The sequence below is a fragment of the Fonsecaea multimorphosa genome, assembly GCF_000836435.1.
Source record: "Fonsecaea multimorphosa CBS 102226 unplaced genomic scaffold supercont1.40, whole genome shotgun sequence".
In the NCBI taxonomy this organism is placed as follows: Eukaryota; Fungi; Ascomycota; class Eurotiomycetes; order Chaetothyriales; family Herpotrichiellaceae; genus Fonsecaea; species Fonsecaea multimorphosa.
Window position 1 is genome coordinate 42321 of NW_015971674.1, and position 16857 is coordinate 59177.

Consider the following 16857-nt stretch of genomic DNA (forward strand, 5'->3'; position numbering starts at 1 on the left):
GGAACATTTCCCGTTGTGGGCGAAGCGCATTGCGATATCGTGGTCTTAGTTGTGAAAGCGGAGCTACGAGCGACGGCCATGTCGATTGAATGAGAGGAAAGTCTTGCACAAGAGTAAGCCAGCCAATCGCTCGTTTAATACAACACCAAGCGAACCGAGTGGGTATATCAGCGTGGGATAAGGGGCCCTCTAACACGCGACAGTGACGCAGCACATACAACAGAGCATGTCCCGAAGCCCGGCAATGTCCTCCCAAATCAGCCGAGTGAGGCGCCAATTATCCTCAAAACATGCCCAGCAACACAGCATCAGATGGCGGAACGCCGTTCCTAGAGTCGAATGAAAATCGGTGCTGTGAACGTTGACTAACGCGTGCTGGATGTTTCCAGCCAAGGGGGAGCGAGGATTGAAAAGACAGGGACACAAAACGCCATCGAAAACAAGCTTAGTTGAGACCTTTGCATTCTGGAAAGGTAATGGACTGAACCCCGATTCTCTAGGTTTTATCGCGCTCCTTCTGGATAGACTCCAGACACCCGTCAAGCCAAGTGCTGAGGCTTCCCACTCAAACAACCATAATCCATTACTTGGCTCCGTGGATAAACACTCGTTCCTCGAGCGGCTTGAAGGTTTTGGGGTAAGGATCGGCAGCGGGTTTGCCAAAGACCAGTTGTGCCTTCAAGCTCCAGTTCTTGGGGACATCCCAGGTTGCCGCGATCTTTTCGTCGATCAAGGGGTTATAGTGCTGCAGGTTTGCGCCAAAGCCTTCCTTTTCCAATGCAGTCCATACTGTTTCCGTCTGAGTCAGCCCCAAACTACAAAGGGGAATGGGTGAAGATGTACGGGGTAACTTACAAACATATTGATGCATGGCATTGGTGTGCTCACTCCATTGAGGGAACTTGTCAGCGTAAAGGGGAAACTGTTCCTGCAATTTGGCGACATCCTTGGGCTCCTCGTAGAACAAGATGGTGCCATAGGCCGCCTTGAAGCCCTCCAGCTTCTTCTCCGAAGCAGGCCAGGCTTCAGGCGGAGCGACCGACTTGATGATTGGGATAACAATATCGCCCCACAGTTTCTTGTGCTCCTCGTTCAGGACGACAACCACGCGGGTGGACTGCGAGTTGAAAGAGCTAGGCACGTGCTTGACGGTTTCATTGACAAGTTCGTGGATCTTGGAGTCGGGAATTGGAGATTCACCCGACAGAGCGTAGTAGGTGCGGCGGGACTTGACCGCGTCAAAAAGAGCGTCTGACGACATTTTGCTGGTCGACGATGTGAATTGGCGAACTTGCGATGATGGCTTTGATGGACTTGGGGAAACTGAAGGAGCGTTGTTGAGAGGGTATTTGTGAAGGGGAATAAGGGTGGATGCCGCGCGAAGTGGCCTGATACTTATATGTCTGCAAGTGTAAGACGATGTTGCGAGACGCATGCTTCGTTATCGGTCTTCTCTTTCCGATCTTTACGGATGGGACCGATCCTGACACAATCCCAGGTCCACGATACGGAGCCACTGCAGGGAGAGGGGACAGGTTTTTAAAAGTGGAGGGTTTTCGTTGATGGGACAATTTGGATCGGGTGGAACGTGGTGATTGAGGGATGGAAGGTTCGATGACCACCTGGGCACCTTAGTGAGCTCGGCAGTGAATGATTTGATAGCTGGTGGAAAGACTGGAAAGAGAGCTGGCGCCCAGCTGGCGGTGGTTCGGTGGCTGCGTCGGCTCCGCTAGCTCAGGGGTGCAAGGCTGGAAGACATTCCGCGCTTTGTCAGTTTTAGATGATAATGATGGCGTAAGCAGCAGAATTGCGTCAAGATGAATCGGTGACTTGTGGGCGAGGATGGCGACGTCGATGATTGATTCGTGAGGATGAAGTTTTGACTGAGTCGAGCGCCACAATGTGGAGCTGCGCGGTTCGGCAGTTCAACTTCCGCTGTTCAAATGGACAGCTTTTGCCCGAGATCTTGCGTCGTCAAGAGTAGATACCTAGGTACCTTAGGTAGGGAGTATCACCCCGTATATTCAGATCACCGCTGTGGCGTGGGTCGGCAACGTGTAAGCTTATATCCAATAGCCAAACCTCCTCTAACACCAAAGAAGGAGGGCCACAACATCCAGGCACGCCCACCCCTTGCACCAACTCCAATGCGTTGCTTATTGATCATCCTGAAGAAATCGGCAGAGATTGAAGTCTATATAGCCTCATCTCAGCCACATCCACCTGCAATTCGGACCTTCGGACCATTATTTTGGGCGAAATTCCACCGACGCTTTCCCTAAACATACCACAACTCAACGATCTACTCCGATGCTGCAGAACGCAAGCGGTATATCAGCGAAGGATCTGCAATTTGGGAACCATATATAGTGCTGATAATGCCTCCCACAATACCAACAGAGGGCAATCTGCATTCTCCATCTAAAAAATCCACCCTCAAGGGCTGACCGAATACTCCGCGCAGAGACAAAGATCCTTTTTCATCCGTAGCTCAGGTTTGATCGTGCTGAAGGAATGGCGTGCTATGCGCTCTTCTCTGGATCCACCCCAGCGTTGGTGGTTGTCGTCGCCACACTACCGTTTGTGCGCGTTCTCCTCGACCGCACCTCCAAATCATGGTGCGCACGGCTGCGAGTAGCATGCAAAGCGGCCATATTGGTTTCCTGTTCCTCCTCTTCACCGCCACTCTCTTCGTCCACTGGCTTCCGAATCGCCATGGTAGGTGCAAACTTTGATCTTTGGCGGAGCTTCTTGCCAAAGAAGTAGAAGCACACCGGGATTGGGACACAAATAGCAGCAATACAACCCAGAAGCGTGGCGGCCCACTCAATACCGAGGTTGTCAAACATTTGGCGCGCGAAAAGAGGAAATCCTGCGGCCAGACACGACCGCAGGAAGGTGTTTGCCGCGATGGCAGAAGCAGCACTAAAGAGAGTCAGTTTGATCCATCACTGAGACACAGCGCGGGGGGGGGATCTTTTACTTACAACATAAGGTACGAGTCAATAATGTAGTTGAAACAGCAGATGAAGATAGCCAACAGACCAAATCCGGTAAACAGACCAGACAGGGTCGGAACAATCCAAGGGATCGATGCCTTGTAGCCCGTCCAGCCAAACCAGAAAAGGCCAGCGGCGAACAGCACTCCCCCAATCATGACCGGTGGGAGCCGCCACTCTGGAACAGGGATTCCTCCGTTGGCTGCAAGCTTCCTGTTATAGGCCTTGGAATCCCAAATGATATAGCCTGCAACAATGAAGATTCCACAGACCATTCCAAAAAAGGGTAAACCCGCCACACCAGGAGTGATATGGTGGACACCTTGGAAGACCAGAGGATAGGCCGTCAGGAAACAGTACAGGAGGCCATAGATGAAAGACATGTAGCAGGTGATGGCAAGAATGATGGGCTCGGAAATCAAGAGTCGAATCGGACGAGAAAAATTCTTAGTGATGAGTTCTTTGAAGTCCACCTCGACTTCTTCTTGCTTCGCATGGATGCCCCAATTCTTAGTCCGGCGGCGTAGTTCCGAGGCTTTACCCACCAGGACGACGGGTGCGTAGGATTCATGGATGAATAAAATGACCAGACACAGAGCCGCTGAGCCCATGATGCCTGGAATGTAAAGGTTCCATCGCCATCCGAGGTGAGACTTGTTAATAAACCCTCCGATGAATGGTCCCAACATTGGCCCCATAAAAACCATGGAGGAGAAGATGACAATCGCCGTGCCTCTTTGCGTGTTGTCAAACATATCGGCGAAGACGGCGGCAACGACAGCCAGTGGACATGAGCCGAAGAAACCGGTAAAGAATCGGGTGATCATGAGCGTCTGTAGGTCCTTCGCTGTCGCGCAACCGAAGCAAAAGACCGAGAAACCAAACATTGCGACCATGATGGGGAGTTTTCGACCTATCCCGGCTGTGTCAGCATGTCGACCTCCTCCCCTTCCCCAAGCCGCTTACCTTGCAATTCTGAGAAAGGTCCCCATATCAGCGGGCCAAACGCGTACCCCAGGACGTACAGGGACGTGCTAAGAGTGGCTACTTCGGGACTGACCCCGAAATGAGCCGCCACGCTGAAGGTGGACGCGGAGAAAATAGAGGAAGTAAAAGTACTGCACAAGCAGACATAAGCCAGAATTGCACCCATGTAGAATCTGCAAACCACATCAGCATCGCCATTCTTTGTGATGTCCCCGCAATCCACACTCACTTTCTCCGGAAGGGCCAATTCTGAGGGTGGAGAGGGTCGTCTTTGCCATCGAACTCCACGACGTACTCTTCCTGCGCTGGCAGATCGGGAGGATATGGTTTTCCACCGCCAAATTCGGGGAGAGGTCTGGTGTCCGCCTTGGACTTTACACTCGCCCCCACGGTCTGGATTTGTTGCAAACGATGTGTTTCCGTCCTAAGGTCTTCGATGGGATGGGTCCTCGTCCTAACGGCCCTTGTCGAAGGAACATTCGCGCTTGAGGCTCCAGCGGTGGCTATTCTGCCCATATCAGGAGCGGAAGATGTGCTGGAGCCCGACGAACTGGAAATGACAGATTGTTGAGATCTCTGGCTGCGCAATGACCGACGCTCTTTACTTTCATGAGACCATTGGCGCGTGGCCTGGACCTCAGCCCGCTGCATGTCCCGATCGACAATATCCATGTTGGCAGATGCTCTGCTCTTTTCGCGGAGGTTTCGTGTGTTCGGGGGGTAGGAGGAAGCCTATCTTATGTGACAAGCACTGGTAATCTTTTTAAGGATACCTCGGTCTTAAGCCAAGTATTTCGTACACCTTTTGCACGTTTGTTTGAGGTCAGAGGTGGCGATGCAGTTGTGGGGTAGAATCAGCCGGGCATGTCAACCCGGAGCCGGTTCGCGACAATTGAAGCACCGATAAGTCGGGTATAAAGGGATATGAACGGAGTTTGGGGAGCTTGGTATGCGGCTGGGATACACAGAGCCGGCAGAGAGCAGAAACGAGGGTATGACAGCCCAGAGCGACGGGTAAATAAAGCGGAGGGTTGGTCGGCTCCGAAGGTGAGGAAATAAGAACGAAAGAATACAGAATTTATCTCGAGACCAACTCCAAAGCTTGTTGGATCAAGGACGCATTGGGCAGTCCATGCACGCAATGCAGGCAATACGACCGATTCGCCAATGGATGTAACAAGGAAGAATGTGAGTGTGCTAAGTGAGAGTTGCAGTAGCAGAGGAAATCCAATTCAACAACAGTGGTGATGATGATGGTTGGTGGTTGCGGTCATGGTTGGACTGCGGTGGAGAGGGTGACGATGATGACACACCCGCAGGCGACTGGCACCAACTGGAACTGGCCAAGTTGAAGCCACCGGCGAGGGCTTAACAGTCACTCTTTTTCTCCCCCGCGACAACCCATTTCCCCTTCAAGTTCCTCTTTATCCTCGATTATTTGAGTTCCGTCGCCAACCACCAGGATTCTACCCTAGTTATGCCCTCCAGGGAATAGCCGAATCAAGCCAGTGTTGACCGTGATTTGCGGCCGCCAAAGACCGCTTGGCCAAAGGAACGAGAGGCCGATGGGAGGCCCTTGTGATCTCTAGTGCCACCACCGCAGCCCGCGCACCACCGTGCCCACCATCCCTACCACGTCCCTCCCTGTCCTCCTGGCGATCCCCTGCAACCGCCCGCACTTTCAGCCGAATGATCGCCCAGAGAGCTCTCATGCAAGCTTCTAATCTCTTGCCCGGCTGTTGTCACGATTCGCGTGGCTGCTGATTAAGCGTCGCTCATGCGATTTAACTGGGCGCCGACGCCCGACTTGATCACTCCCCTGCAATCCTCCCACTCCTCCCTAACCACTGTGTGGAACACTACCTACCTAGGAGGTACGGAAAAGAGACTACCTCGCACGTTAAAATGCCTCTAAATATCGCAGCTAGAGTACGCGGCCTCTATCAACAACTCCAAATTACTCAGCGCGCAGCTTCAACAGCGCCGCCGTGAAAGTCGGTCGCCGGAGCACACTTCTTTATTACCTCCCGGCGGGTTCTTTCAAAATCGGGGATAAAGATCGAAAGAGTTTAGTGATGGTAGGTTCAAATCCTTGCGTGGGCTCCAGACCTCAGTCAATACCTAGGTAACTATAGCTACACCTCACGCGTCCCAGGTCGAGTGGTCAGCCGATTTCGCCGTCGAATCTCCGACCATCGACTGAGTTCGCCTGCCTCCAGGATATTGATCTTGCGCGTCAATCCACTTGGCTCACCCAGAATCACAGGCTCCCATTCTTCTTTTTCCTCTGCCACTCCATGATCCTGCCGAACTGGGATCATCTGGACACTCTGCCGTCTGAAGAGGACCACAGCGAGAAGGAGAGTTAGTGCCAGGAGGACACCCGCAACGATGCCAGCTGCCTGCATACCACCATACCTGCGCTCCACTCGACCCCCAATGCCGGTGGCCACGGCACCGAAGACGAACTTCAGGGACTGAGTAACGGCCATGCCCGCACTAACTCAAGGATAGCAGGAGAAATTCGTGCGTAGTTCACGCGTTCGTCCTGTCACTAATGTCCGCACAGGGCGTCCAGTCATGCCTGGTTGCAAGTCCGATGTGTCGAAGGTGAGCATCATTTGAGCATAACACTCTGCAATAGCCAAGTTTGAGCCAAACCCAACAAATGCCGCAAACAGACATGGCACGGCGATGGGGAAAGGGGGTCTTCTTGATGATAGGGCGTATCCAATAGCTACCAGAGCGAGAAAAACTGTGAAGAATGTCCGGCGAACCGTGTGTGACCGCCATATCATGGCCTTTTGAAAGGTCATGCTGTCTGTACGAGGACGATGATACCGAGCACGACTCAGCCAAGATGCTTTCTGAAATGGTATTGCCAAAGCTGAGCCAAAGGCCAGGGAAAGCACGCATAGTCCCACTTGATCTGGTTGGCAGAGATACTCGGTGGAGGCCAAGGCTCCGAGCAACTGTTGATGTTCATGTTAGCCAAATCCGGCCAACCACGGCCAAGGACTCACCATCAACACCAGGGTAAATTGTGCATATACCCAAGCAGCATAAATGGACAGTATCAACATTCCTGGTTGTTTGGCCATTCGCCAACTCAGCCGCAGCCCTGCCATGACCTCTTCACCCCACCAGTACGGCCCATTCCCGGTGAGATGAAGTTTGACTTCGCCACGAGCAACTCTGCTGAAGCTCCCACCCTCGCCTGTGATTTCTGCAATTGTTCGCCGAAACGCCGATCGACGCACTTCTGGCGCGATGAGGTTGAGCAGAATGACAGCCAACAGCAGGAGCAAGGAAATCCAAAAGCCCCAGTCGACTGAAGTGTCGCTTATGACGAGGGTTCCAATTAGAAATCCAATACTGATGGAGCCAACAGTGCACCATGACCAAATTGCGAGCCAAACTCCCATTCCACCTCCATGCCGGCGGACATCGTACGCATCAGGGGGCTCATGCGAATCACTGCTCTGTAGCGATGCACCGAAGACATCTAGCAGTGTCGCGAAGTTATTGATGTCCGCAAATCCAAGAACGAAGCCCGACAAACCGCGAGACAGGAGCAGAACGATGCGGTATATTGCTGAATCTGGCGATCTGGATGTCGTGACCATCAGTCCCTGAGGTATCTGCAAGCATAACGCCAATGTGAGTGCTGCTAGGGTGTAGGGTTTCCGTCCGTGCAACAGGGGGAGCGGCCACAATACCAAAGTCGGAATGGCAAGTCCAAGGTAGAGGTAGAGATTTCCAAGAATAACCTGACGGTTGAAGTCGACAATGACGTACTGGATTGCCGGCACCTCTCCTGCGTATATGCCGACAAGCAAACCAAGACAGGCGACATTGATGCAGCTCACGACCGCAGCGAATCGCTTTCGAGAGGTTGGCCAGTTGCGAGCCACGGGTGCCTGGTGACAAGTGGTATGAACATCCACATCTGATGCTTGCTCCGGGAGGTCGACATGCTGTACACCATTGAGATCGACCTTGTACGAGGGCCACGGCGACGCATGAGCCATGTTGATGCTCACATGTCGGGAAGGAATGCCAAACATCTGACTGAAATGCCTCTCGTGACCTGGCCGAGGGGTGCCCAATAGCGGCTCCTTGTCTTCATCGAAATCGACAGCCTGGTCCCCACCATTCAATGTCAGGCTAGGTGTTGGCTTCGACGCAAGAGATCTGCTTCCTGCAATGCCTTTGGCGGATGCGATGCGAGGGCCAATTTGAGGAGGTGCTAGGAACCGGACTGGTCCTTTTTTGGGGTTTGAAGGCAATGTTGTTGATCCTCTATCCCTTGACAATTTTTTCTTCCTCTCCTCTAGAGAGTCCGCGACTGGTTCTGGAGGGAGCACTTGTAAGTTATCGGTACTGCATGCCCCTTGGCAGCGAAAAATGGCGTCCTCCGTCTCTTTGTCAGACACTTGGGACTTGAGAGCCTGGCTCGTTTTGGGGGACGGGGGGCAGTCGTTCGTTCTCGAGGAGACTTCTTCCAGGTATTTACTGATCTTCTTTGCGAGACCTAGCGGCGGCCGGTGTGGCGGGCTGAGACTATATCCGTCACGTCGTTCCGGCCCATGGCTGTCATTTTGAGACGCGGCACTTTCAGCAAGCTGGACGGCTTCTTCCACCAATCGTTCTAGCTCTCGGATGGTTTGGGCCAAGGACGTTGACAATTCTTTCTCTGAATACCCATCATCTTCGTTGCCAGCTTCGGCAATGCCGTCCTCACGTAGAATGTCTGGGAATGCCCCATCTTGTGCGGGTTGCCTGTCAAAATGTCTGCTTGCTTGGCCTGTTTCTGTTCCCATTCGCCGAGGTAAGAATAGGGAACGGTTTGAGATCGGCGGTAACTGAGAGGGTGGATACAAGCTACCAAGGAAGATCAGGGATTCGAAGAATACATAATAATAATGTCATAGCTTGCATTGATCGAGGAGTGCAGGATCTAGGCCACTGTGAGGCTGTCGAGTATCCGATACGCAGGTCCAGTCGAATCATTTTGGCAGCTTTTTGAACGGATTTCCAGGGATTGAGGTGGAAGTATCGATCGTGGGCAATGCATACCGCAGGCCAGGCCAAGAACCGCCCAATCAAGCTTTTGCTGGGCGAAGCTTGCATGAGCTTAGCGAGGGTCTGGGTGAGCAGGACTCAGGAGCGACAGGGGCGACAGGGGAGGTGGGGGAGCTATGAGGAGCAGTTGTGCTTCGGGGCGAGCCGATCGATGGATCTCTCGGGATTGCAACCACTGTCTACAGGCACCACAAGTGATGAAGGCATTGTGACATGGACCGAATACCTATTACTTAGGTAGCTCGGTAGGTACCTAATGGAGTATTAAGTACCTACCTAGTAGACAGGAGTACAGTGGCGCAGGAACAAGGAGGTGTCACGGTCTGATGGTTCGATGATTCTGATGATTCTGATGATTCGATGGACGTGCTGTGGTTCGTCTTCAAGATTCGCACTTTTACCCCTCCATCACTGGCCCCTCGATGCGTTGGGTGGCTGTCTCCCTCTCTCACTCGGTGCGCAGGTGGTTTCAGGAATCCCATGGGCCTGTCAGCCCTCGTTTCGTGCCAACGCCACGCGATCGTGTCACGCTCCTCCCATTAGCACTCACGGGACTGTCATTTTGTGTTTGTTTCACCCTTGACTTGGGGCTTCCTTTCACTTTTCTTTGGTCTCCCTACCACCTTTCTTTCTTCTACTCTCAACCTTACCTGCTTTTTGCCTTGATCCTGATTACCTTCACCCCCAACTCTACACCTTAACAACTGAACAACTTCCACACCGCAATGTCGTACTACAACGATCAACCTCAAGGCTCCTACGGCCGCGATCCCTACAACCAACCTCCATCGTACAGTGGCCCACCTCAGGTTCCTCACCCATGGGTCGCCGAGTGGGACGAACGTGACGGCCGCTGGTTCTTCGTCAACCGTGAGACCGGCGAGCGTACCTTCCAACACCCGCAACAGTCCTATGGCGGAGGCGGCTACGATGAGAGAGGCTTTGGAGGAGGTTATGGAGGACAGGAGCAGAGAGGATATGGCGAGCAAGAGCCGCAGCATAAATCTCACACTGGTCGCAATGTTGCACTCGGTGCAGCTGCAGGGCTTCTCGGTGGCGCCCTCTTAATGCACGAAGGAGAGAAAGTTGGTGAGTAATAGAGTTGGAACTCTTGCCCACCCGAGATACTGCCGTCTGACACCTCACAGAGAACAAATGGGACGACGCCAAGTATGATGTCGAGAACGACGTTCGTGACGGAGTGCAAGATGTTGAGAACTTCCCCGACGATGCAGCACGCTGGACTGGCGACAAGGTTCAAGAGGTCGAGGACATCCCGCAAGATGTTGACCGCAAATGGGACAACGCGGTGCAGGACGTGGAAGATGTGCCTGACGACGTTGCTGGCTGGGCTGGTCGAAAGGTCGGTGATGTCGACAGTAAGTTGTCCCTTGAATCGAAATCGCTGGCACTGGACAGAGCTTCTTTCGATTCCCAAGTATCAATATTTGGTGCTAATGGCACCCCAGGATTCGATGACAACATTGACAACGCCTACGACCAAGGCCGCGATGATGCCAGATACAACGACAACTACTAGGCAGAGTCGACATCTCTTAACGCTCTACTTTCAGATTTGAGCCGACATGCACGGAGATGAGGAAATGGACCTCCACACTTTACAGCATGATAGCGTTTCCACGCCTGATATTGATCTCCTTGCTTCTGCATGATGCTCCTGGCAACACAGCATATTTGTCCTGAGCAGCAATAGAGCTTGAAAGACAACGAGTCGACTGTGAGACTCGATCAATGAGATGACCATTAGTCTTCTGATGTCTTGTTTTATCTTGCGTACTCGATCTCCCCGATGTCGTCCGTTGAAGGATGGCCAAATGTATGGGGAGGTCGCTCTGTCGACTCGAGGTCCATCCCTTGCGGGACCCGTGCTATACAGGAGAAAGCGAACAACGGCCTGGAGTTGCGCAAGCCAAATCCGCCCCCGAAAACAACAACTGCGCCGTAACAGGCCGCGGAATGTATTGTCAAGCCTCCAACTCCTACCGCATAGATCAACCTGAACTCTTTCTGAAGGGGGCCATATTTTGGGCAAAGAAATCTGGCCCTATGCTCTCTCCGCTTTGTCCCGCCCGGTTTCCTTTCAAGCTGAATTTCCATATTGGTCTGAAGGCCCTCCAGGTATTGAACAATGCCTTGGAGTTGCAGCAGAACAAGGTTCGGCCCCGACGCTGACAAGAATTCGTGCATGTTGAGAAGGTTGAATCGAGTGCTCTTCAGGTATTGTCGATGTCTTCAAAGCCTATCAGTCGCTCTCCGGCATGGTCCAGGATTTCTGGCAATGGGAAGGAAAGAGCTCTAACCGTCTCTCTCGTGCCTCCATGAACTCTATCACATCCACGAATCGAGCGTCTACTCTACAGAGAGCTCGTTGAGTATCCTGGTGGCTCGATGCGTTATACGCCACGAAGACGTCTTGGTCGACGTCTTTGCTCGAGATGCCAAACGCTTCGGTCGATCCAGCAGTTGATCCGAGTCGGACTCGCACCCGTGTCCGCCTGCCTGCCTCTTGGCTGACGGCGATCTGAAGCGTTGCGGTTTCCGATCAGAAGCCTTCAGAGCGTCGCTGCAGCCGCCAAATGAGGATGCACAGGGTTTCCATGAAAGTGTTTCCAATGTGGATGTTGCTGCTGCTTGCTTCGGTCTTGGTCTTGGTTGGTTTTGTGGCTGCACTGCTCCTGTGATCCAGAACTCCGCAAGGTCGGCCTGACCGCTGTATCGTGAAGGCTTATCAGACACCAGGTATATATACACACACGCAAGAACTCCAATGCAATTCTTGCCCCAGGAGAAGCCCTGTACAGGACAGTTAGCACAGGTGCCAGTGATGAATCCTTCCGTTGAATCCATGTCCGTGCGCAGCCCTCCCTGACTCTACCATACCACGCCGGCAACCACCAGGAATGCTCCAGGATCATCTCTTCCAAATTTCTCAATACGAGCATGGACCGGAAAGACTTTTCCCCATGGAAGAGGACCAGAAACACACTGGAAACAGAGTTATGGGGACGCATCGCTGGCTTTCGCCTGTCGGTAATATACCAACTTCTAAAGATTGAGTGGGACTCTCATTGCCATCAACACAGTCAAATGTATCTGCATTTTTCGAGACCTATTTCTTGTGCAGAGCAACGAAGTACAAAGCAAACAGTCGAGCCATCCAACCGCCACTGGATCCTTCCGTTATCTGTCAAGCCAACTTACAAGGGGACATCCTTTCAGCCTGCAAGGCTGAAGCACAAAGAACCATTATGCTCAAAGCCTTGTGGTGATCCCTTTATGCTGCCCTCCATTCCTTTGTCTGTCTCACACATCATCGGTGTCGATGTCGAGGAGTGCTTTTGTCCAGAGTCACTGTCTGGTGCAAGGCAGCTAGCTAGCTGTGATGTCGCCATGTCGTACTGCCTGCTGTACTGCCTGGGTCGTGATCCGGGCAGCTGGGCTGGAATGTTCAAGTCTTAAAAGATGTGATCTGGCGCGCATCTCTCCTTGTACTTTTCTCCAGTTCATCCGCTATCACCACCGTCACAGAGACATTTTCTCAACACTGTTCAACACAAGTCATTGTTGCTGCTACTTCTGAGCCATCACTTGCCCCAACTCCTGTGAGACCGAAAGAAATCTTAGGCTCAACTCAACTCTACTACTCTTCGCTCTTGTGCTGGTCTGATCACATCAAGAAATGCCCAACTTCAGCAATCCAGCTTATGGCGCGCTCCCCGACTTCACGGACTCTGATCTGCCCGAAGATCTCGCGGATTGGGCAAGTATTCAAGCCCCGGCTAATCTGGCCATGGATGAATTAGACGGCAACGGTGACGGCGACGGCAACGGACACCTCACCTCGTCGGGCTGGCCGGACGGTGTTTGGCCTCCGACTTCCTCCCCCATTCAAGATTTCTTGCCCGAGGAAAATGACGGAGACGTTGAAGGTGAGAGAGACGATTCCCGCGACGAGGACGAGTGGTTCCAACACCAACTCTACTTTGCCCGGCAGGCTCTGCTGAACAACTCGACCCCCGATACTGGTGGCCCGAGTGACGCTGCTGCTGGTCCTATCTCGCCCCCTGCTTCTCAGGTTGACAGCGATGGTGACGATGACGACGAGGATGACGAGGACGAGGATAGCGATCACGAGTGGTTCAATGAGCAGTGGTTCAACGGCTACTACGAGGACGAAGATGAAGAAAACCCAGATACACCACGAATTACCCCTTTACCTCGAACGCCGCCGCCTCCTCCCAGGATCCAACGCCGAAGCACACGGAAATCAGGAGGCAACGTGCTCGACGGCGGCGCGCCCATGTTAGTCTTTGCCCTCCAGAACTGGCGCGAACGGCGCGACGTCATCATCGCGGAGAAGAGAAAAGCTGACAGACTCGAGCAGGAAAAGCTGCGGGAAGAGAAACTCGACCAGGAAGTCCTGGTCGAGAATCGCGTCCTGGGGCTCGACCACGCCGGCGCCACGGGGATGGGTCTCCTGTTGCGCAGGAACGAGAACGGTAAGCGCGTCGTCAGCGGTGATGGTGCTGCTGCCTTGCGGGTGGTGAGGGACACGTTGGATTATCGAAAGTTCGCGACCGCCGGGGCGCGACGGGAGAGGAATCGTCGAGAGAGTGAGGAGGAGGAGGAGGGGGAGGTGGTGGATGCGTACGTGAGAGAAGATGGGAGTGTGGATCTCTTCACCTGAGACTTGGAGGCTCGTAGACTCGTAGAGATGGATTGAAGCTTGAGTCGGGAAGGAGAGCGTTGTAGTCCAGGCCCCTGTAGGAGACGGGGAGAGAGGCTTCGCTGGAAAGGAAGCAAGGGAGGATGGACATCTTTCCGCCTGGCGCCCACCCCTTAGGAATAGACGGTAGGTACCTAGGGTACTTGGGTATCAAATACAACAATCCCTGTTTTTTGGTGTCTTCCATCCCCTCAGCATGCTGCGTAACACAAATCAGTTGGAAACATCAGGATTCAGCGGCAGAGAAAAAACCGACCTCGAAGTTGAAATTAAAGTCCCATTCCCCCCGGGGTATCCTGTCCCGTCTTAGGGTGTCACGCTCTAAATAATGAGTCTGCTTCCCCAGCTGGTCCCTAGACCAAGGGCTGGGCTAGGCAATAACAGCTTCCTTGCCAACCCCCTCTTCATGCACAGCGACGGCGTTGACGGTTCCCATAGCCTGTGCCTTTTCGTCCGCGTGCTCGATTTTGACGTGCACGGCAGCTTCGTCTAGTGTCTCGGCGACCTACAACAAGGCAAAGAAGAATAACTCGTTAGCGAGAACAACAAACAGGGGCGATGTGATCCAGGAGACTGGGGGGGATTTTTTTTTGGGCTTTGCTTTGCTCTGCTCTGGCTCACCCTGTCACCAAAGACGGCCTCGATCTCTTCCAGCGTCTTGTTCCTCGTCTCCGGGTAGAAGAGGACAAAGACAATTGCGAAGATGAAACTCGAACACACGAAGATCAAAAAGAACTTCCACGAGATGGTCTCGATGGCCTGCGGGGTGAATTGCACGAGGATGATGATCAGGACGTGCTGCGTCATGTAGCTGACGGCCACGCCGACGGGGCGGACGGAGGTGGGCATGATTTCGGCGGGGTACTACAAAATAGGTCAGCTTTAATATGTTCCTTCTTTTTCGGGAGGAGTAAAAGCAAGGAAGGGATCGGGTACGAACAGTTGCCAGGAAAGCATTGGCAGGCCCGCCGTAGCCGAGTCCGACGAAAAACATGGCTGCAATGATCCCCTTTGCGAGCGAGCGGTTGGTACTTCCGCCGTTCTCGTAGATCGCCCAGGTAATGCAAGTCGTGAGCGTTCCTGCAACAATGAGGAAGTATGATATGAACTGCCTTTGGTCAGGGAAGGTTCTCTATTTTTCACGGTAAGCCAGTCTCACCATGGTTGGCCGTCGACCCATAAGGTCGAAGCAGAAAGCCGCGTATACAGCAGACAGCGTGCCAACGCAGCCCCAAACGCCGGTCAGGATGAGGGACATGACATTGGTGAATCCGACATTCGTATACAGAATGACCTGATAGTTCTGGATGACGATGACGCCAGAAAGCCTGTGACCATGTATCAGTTGAATCTGCTAGAGTCTTCGTGACGAAAGTACTTACATGCACGCAATTGCGTACCAGAAGACCAACATGAATCGTTTACGGTACGACGGCCTTTGCCAGATTGCTTTGAGGCCCAGCCGCGCCTCCCTGTCGAGCTCGATTTGGGCCTTGATCTGGTGGAACTCGCGGATATAAAACGTGTCGTCGTGTGTGGTGCCGTGCATTTTCTTGAGGATCGCCAAAGCCTCGTCGTAGCGCCCGACGTATGCGAGAAAGCGGGGTGACTCAGGCATCAAGAAGGAGCAGGCGAACATGAGAGTGCCGGGGATGAGCTGGCAGCCCAGCAAGAGACGCCAGGAGACGTCGCCTTTGATAAAGTAGAATCCCAAGCCACTGGGATTTGTAGTTCAGCATTCATCCACTGCAGAGCATCGACGGGAGCAGACTTACACCCATTCAGTAAAGCAATAAGCCCCGTTAACACTGACTCTGCGGAAACGTCAGCCCACTCTCCAAACAGATCGATGAAAATTACTCACGAATAAAGACCGCCAATGCGGCCTCGCATCTTGGGAGGTGCAATTTCAGAGGCTATTTGGATTAGTCGTTACTTGGTTTTTTAAATCTGGATTAGGATACGAACCGTATGCCGGGCACACAACGAAGATCAAGCCTGATATTTGTCAGTCTCGAACACCTGTATCGGGCCAACCAGGATGCCTTTCTTCTGCTCAAGCTGGTACGGGTCTCGAGGAGTACTCACCACTGGCGAACCCGCCTATAACTCGACCGGCGACGAAAGTGCCGTAGCTGTGGGCTCCTGTCTGCATCGATGCAGCAAGCAACGACGCCAGGCAGCCGATCTGAATGGTCCGAATACGTCCGTATTTGTTAGGCAAATACCAGTTGGAAGCCATGCCGACAACGGCTCCAGCATAATATGACGACCCCATGGCGCCAATGGTGGTAGAGTCCAAGTTGAAATACTCGAGGAAGGATGTATAACCAAGGACCGACGTAGTGCAGGCTTTTCAGATGTCAACATGTATTGACAGCCTCAAGATAGACCGTCTTACCAGAGTCATAGCCATAAAAGACAGCCCCGAAGGTCACGTACAACACGCAGAGCCAGTTGTACCGATTCATCTTGGCAATGTCTCCAACAATGGTCGAGGGTTGTCTGCCCGATCAGAGCTGTGAGAGAGAAGAGTGATCTGCTCTGTAAATAGACAAATCCGGGGGCTGGTTCGTGCATATAAGAAATACGAACGGGGCATCCTCGGCGTCGACTAAAAGGGACCCAATGGCCGTTGATCAACAATTGCATGGCGGTCAATCCTGAGTAGGTTGTTTCTGACTCTAAAGGGTCCGGCTAGCACCAGGAAAGTGCAGGGCAGAAGCTTGTGGCTCATGGGCGCCATGCCAGATATTGCGGAGTCCCCGCAGAACAACTCAGCCTTGTCTCGAATAGGACATCCGCGGTCTAAGCTTGGACCAGTCGCCGCGTCCAGGAGTGGGCTTCTCCAACTGTGGTCCTACAGACCAACAAGAAGTCGCTCGGAGGGCAAACTTGGGTCTTGGAAGAGCTCAAGCGAAGTGAGGCGGGATAGAAGGCCGTCCTGCGGCGCCCCGCTGAGTTGCGGAGTCTGCCTACTGCACACCCTTGACTTGACTCCTGGGGAGAGACCGGGTCAGAGTGGTAAAGAGTGACCAG

At 53.1% G+C, this 16857-nt stretch overlaps 7 protein-coding genes across 7 annotated transcripts; 2 read left to right on the forward strand and 5 right to left on the reverse strand.

Annotated features, from left to right (window-relative positions):
• Positions 1-583: 583 nt before the first annotated feature.
• On the reverse strand, positions 584-1261 carry Z520_11542 (uncharacterized protein; the record flags this gene model as incomplete). Its single annotated transcript, XM_016782030.1, has 2 exons — positions 584-789; positions 856-1261. 2 exons carry the CDS (start codon positions 1259-1261, stop codon positions 584-586), a joined length of 612 nt encoding a protein of 203 aa, XP_016626813.1.
• Positions 1262-2522: 1261 nt separating this feature from the next.
• Positions 2523-4658, reverse strand: Z520_11543 (uncharacterized protein; the record flags this gene model as incomplete). Its single annotated transcript, XM_016782031.1, has 4 exons — positions 2523-2925; positions 2988-3912; positions 3966-4159; positions 4216-4658. 4 exons carry the CDS (start codon positions 4656-4658, stop codon positions 2523-2525), a joined length of 1965 nt encoding a protein of 654 aa, XP_016626814.1.
• Positions 4659-6121: 1463 nt separating this feature from the next.
• On the reverse strand, positions 6122-6478 carry Z520_11544 (uncharacterized protein; the record flags this gene model as incomplete). The annotated part of the gene is made up of 1 exon (XM_016782032.1): positions 6122-6478. The coding sequence occupies one exon, from the start codon at positions 6476-6478 to the stop codon at positions 6122-6124; it is 357 nt and encodes a 118-aa protein (XP_016626815.1).
• Positions 6479-6490: 12 nt separating this feature from the next.
• On the reverse strand, positions 6491-8809 carry Z520_11545 (uncharacterized protein; the record flags this gene model as incomplete). Its single annotated transcript, XM_016782033.1, has 2 exons — positions 6491-6958; positions 7010-8809. 2 exons carry the CDS (start codon positions 8807-8809, stop codon positions 6491-6493), a joined length of 2268 nt encoding a protein of 755 aa, XP_016626816.1.
• A 987-nt stretch (positions 8810-9796) lies between these two features.
• Positions 9797-10611, forward strand: Z520_11546 (uncharacterized protein; the record flags this gene model as incomplete). The annotated part of the gene is made up of 3 exons (XM_016782034.1): positions 9797-10160; positions 10220-10450; positions 10541-10611. 3 exons carry the CDS (start codon positions 9797-9799, stop codon positions 10609-10611), a joined length of 666 nt encoding a protein of 221 aa, XP_016626817.1.
• A 2160-nt stretch (positions 10612-12771) lies between these two features.
• Positions 12772-13779, forward strand: Z520_11547 (uncharacterized protein; the record flags this gene model as incomplete). The annotated part of the gene is made up of 1 exon (XM_016782035.1): positions 12772-13779. The coding sequence occupies one exon, from the start codon at positions 12772-12774 to the stop codon at positions 13777-13779; it is 1008 nt and encodes a 335-aa protein (XP_016626818.1).
• A 409-nt stretch (positions 13780-14188) lies between these two features.
• Positions 14189-16289, reverse strand: Z520_11548 (uncharacterized protein; the record flags this gene model as incomplete). The annotated part of the gene is made up of 10 exons (XM_016782036.1): positions 14189-14323; positions 14440-14682; positions 14759-14926; positions 14978-15146; positions 15201-15536; positions 15594-15632; positions 15683-15734; positions 15787-15816; positions 15907-16170; positions 16220-16289. 10 exons carry the CDS (start codon positions 16287-16289, stop codon positions 14189-14191), a joined length of 1506 nt encoding a protein of 501 aa, XP_016626819.1.
• Positions 16290-16857: the final 568 nt, after the last annotated feature.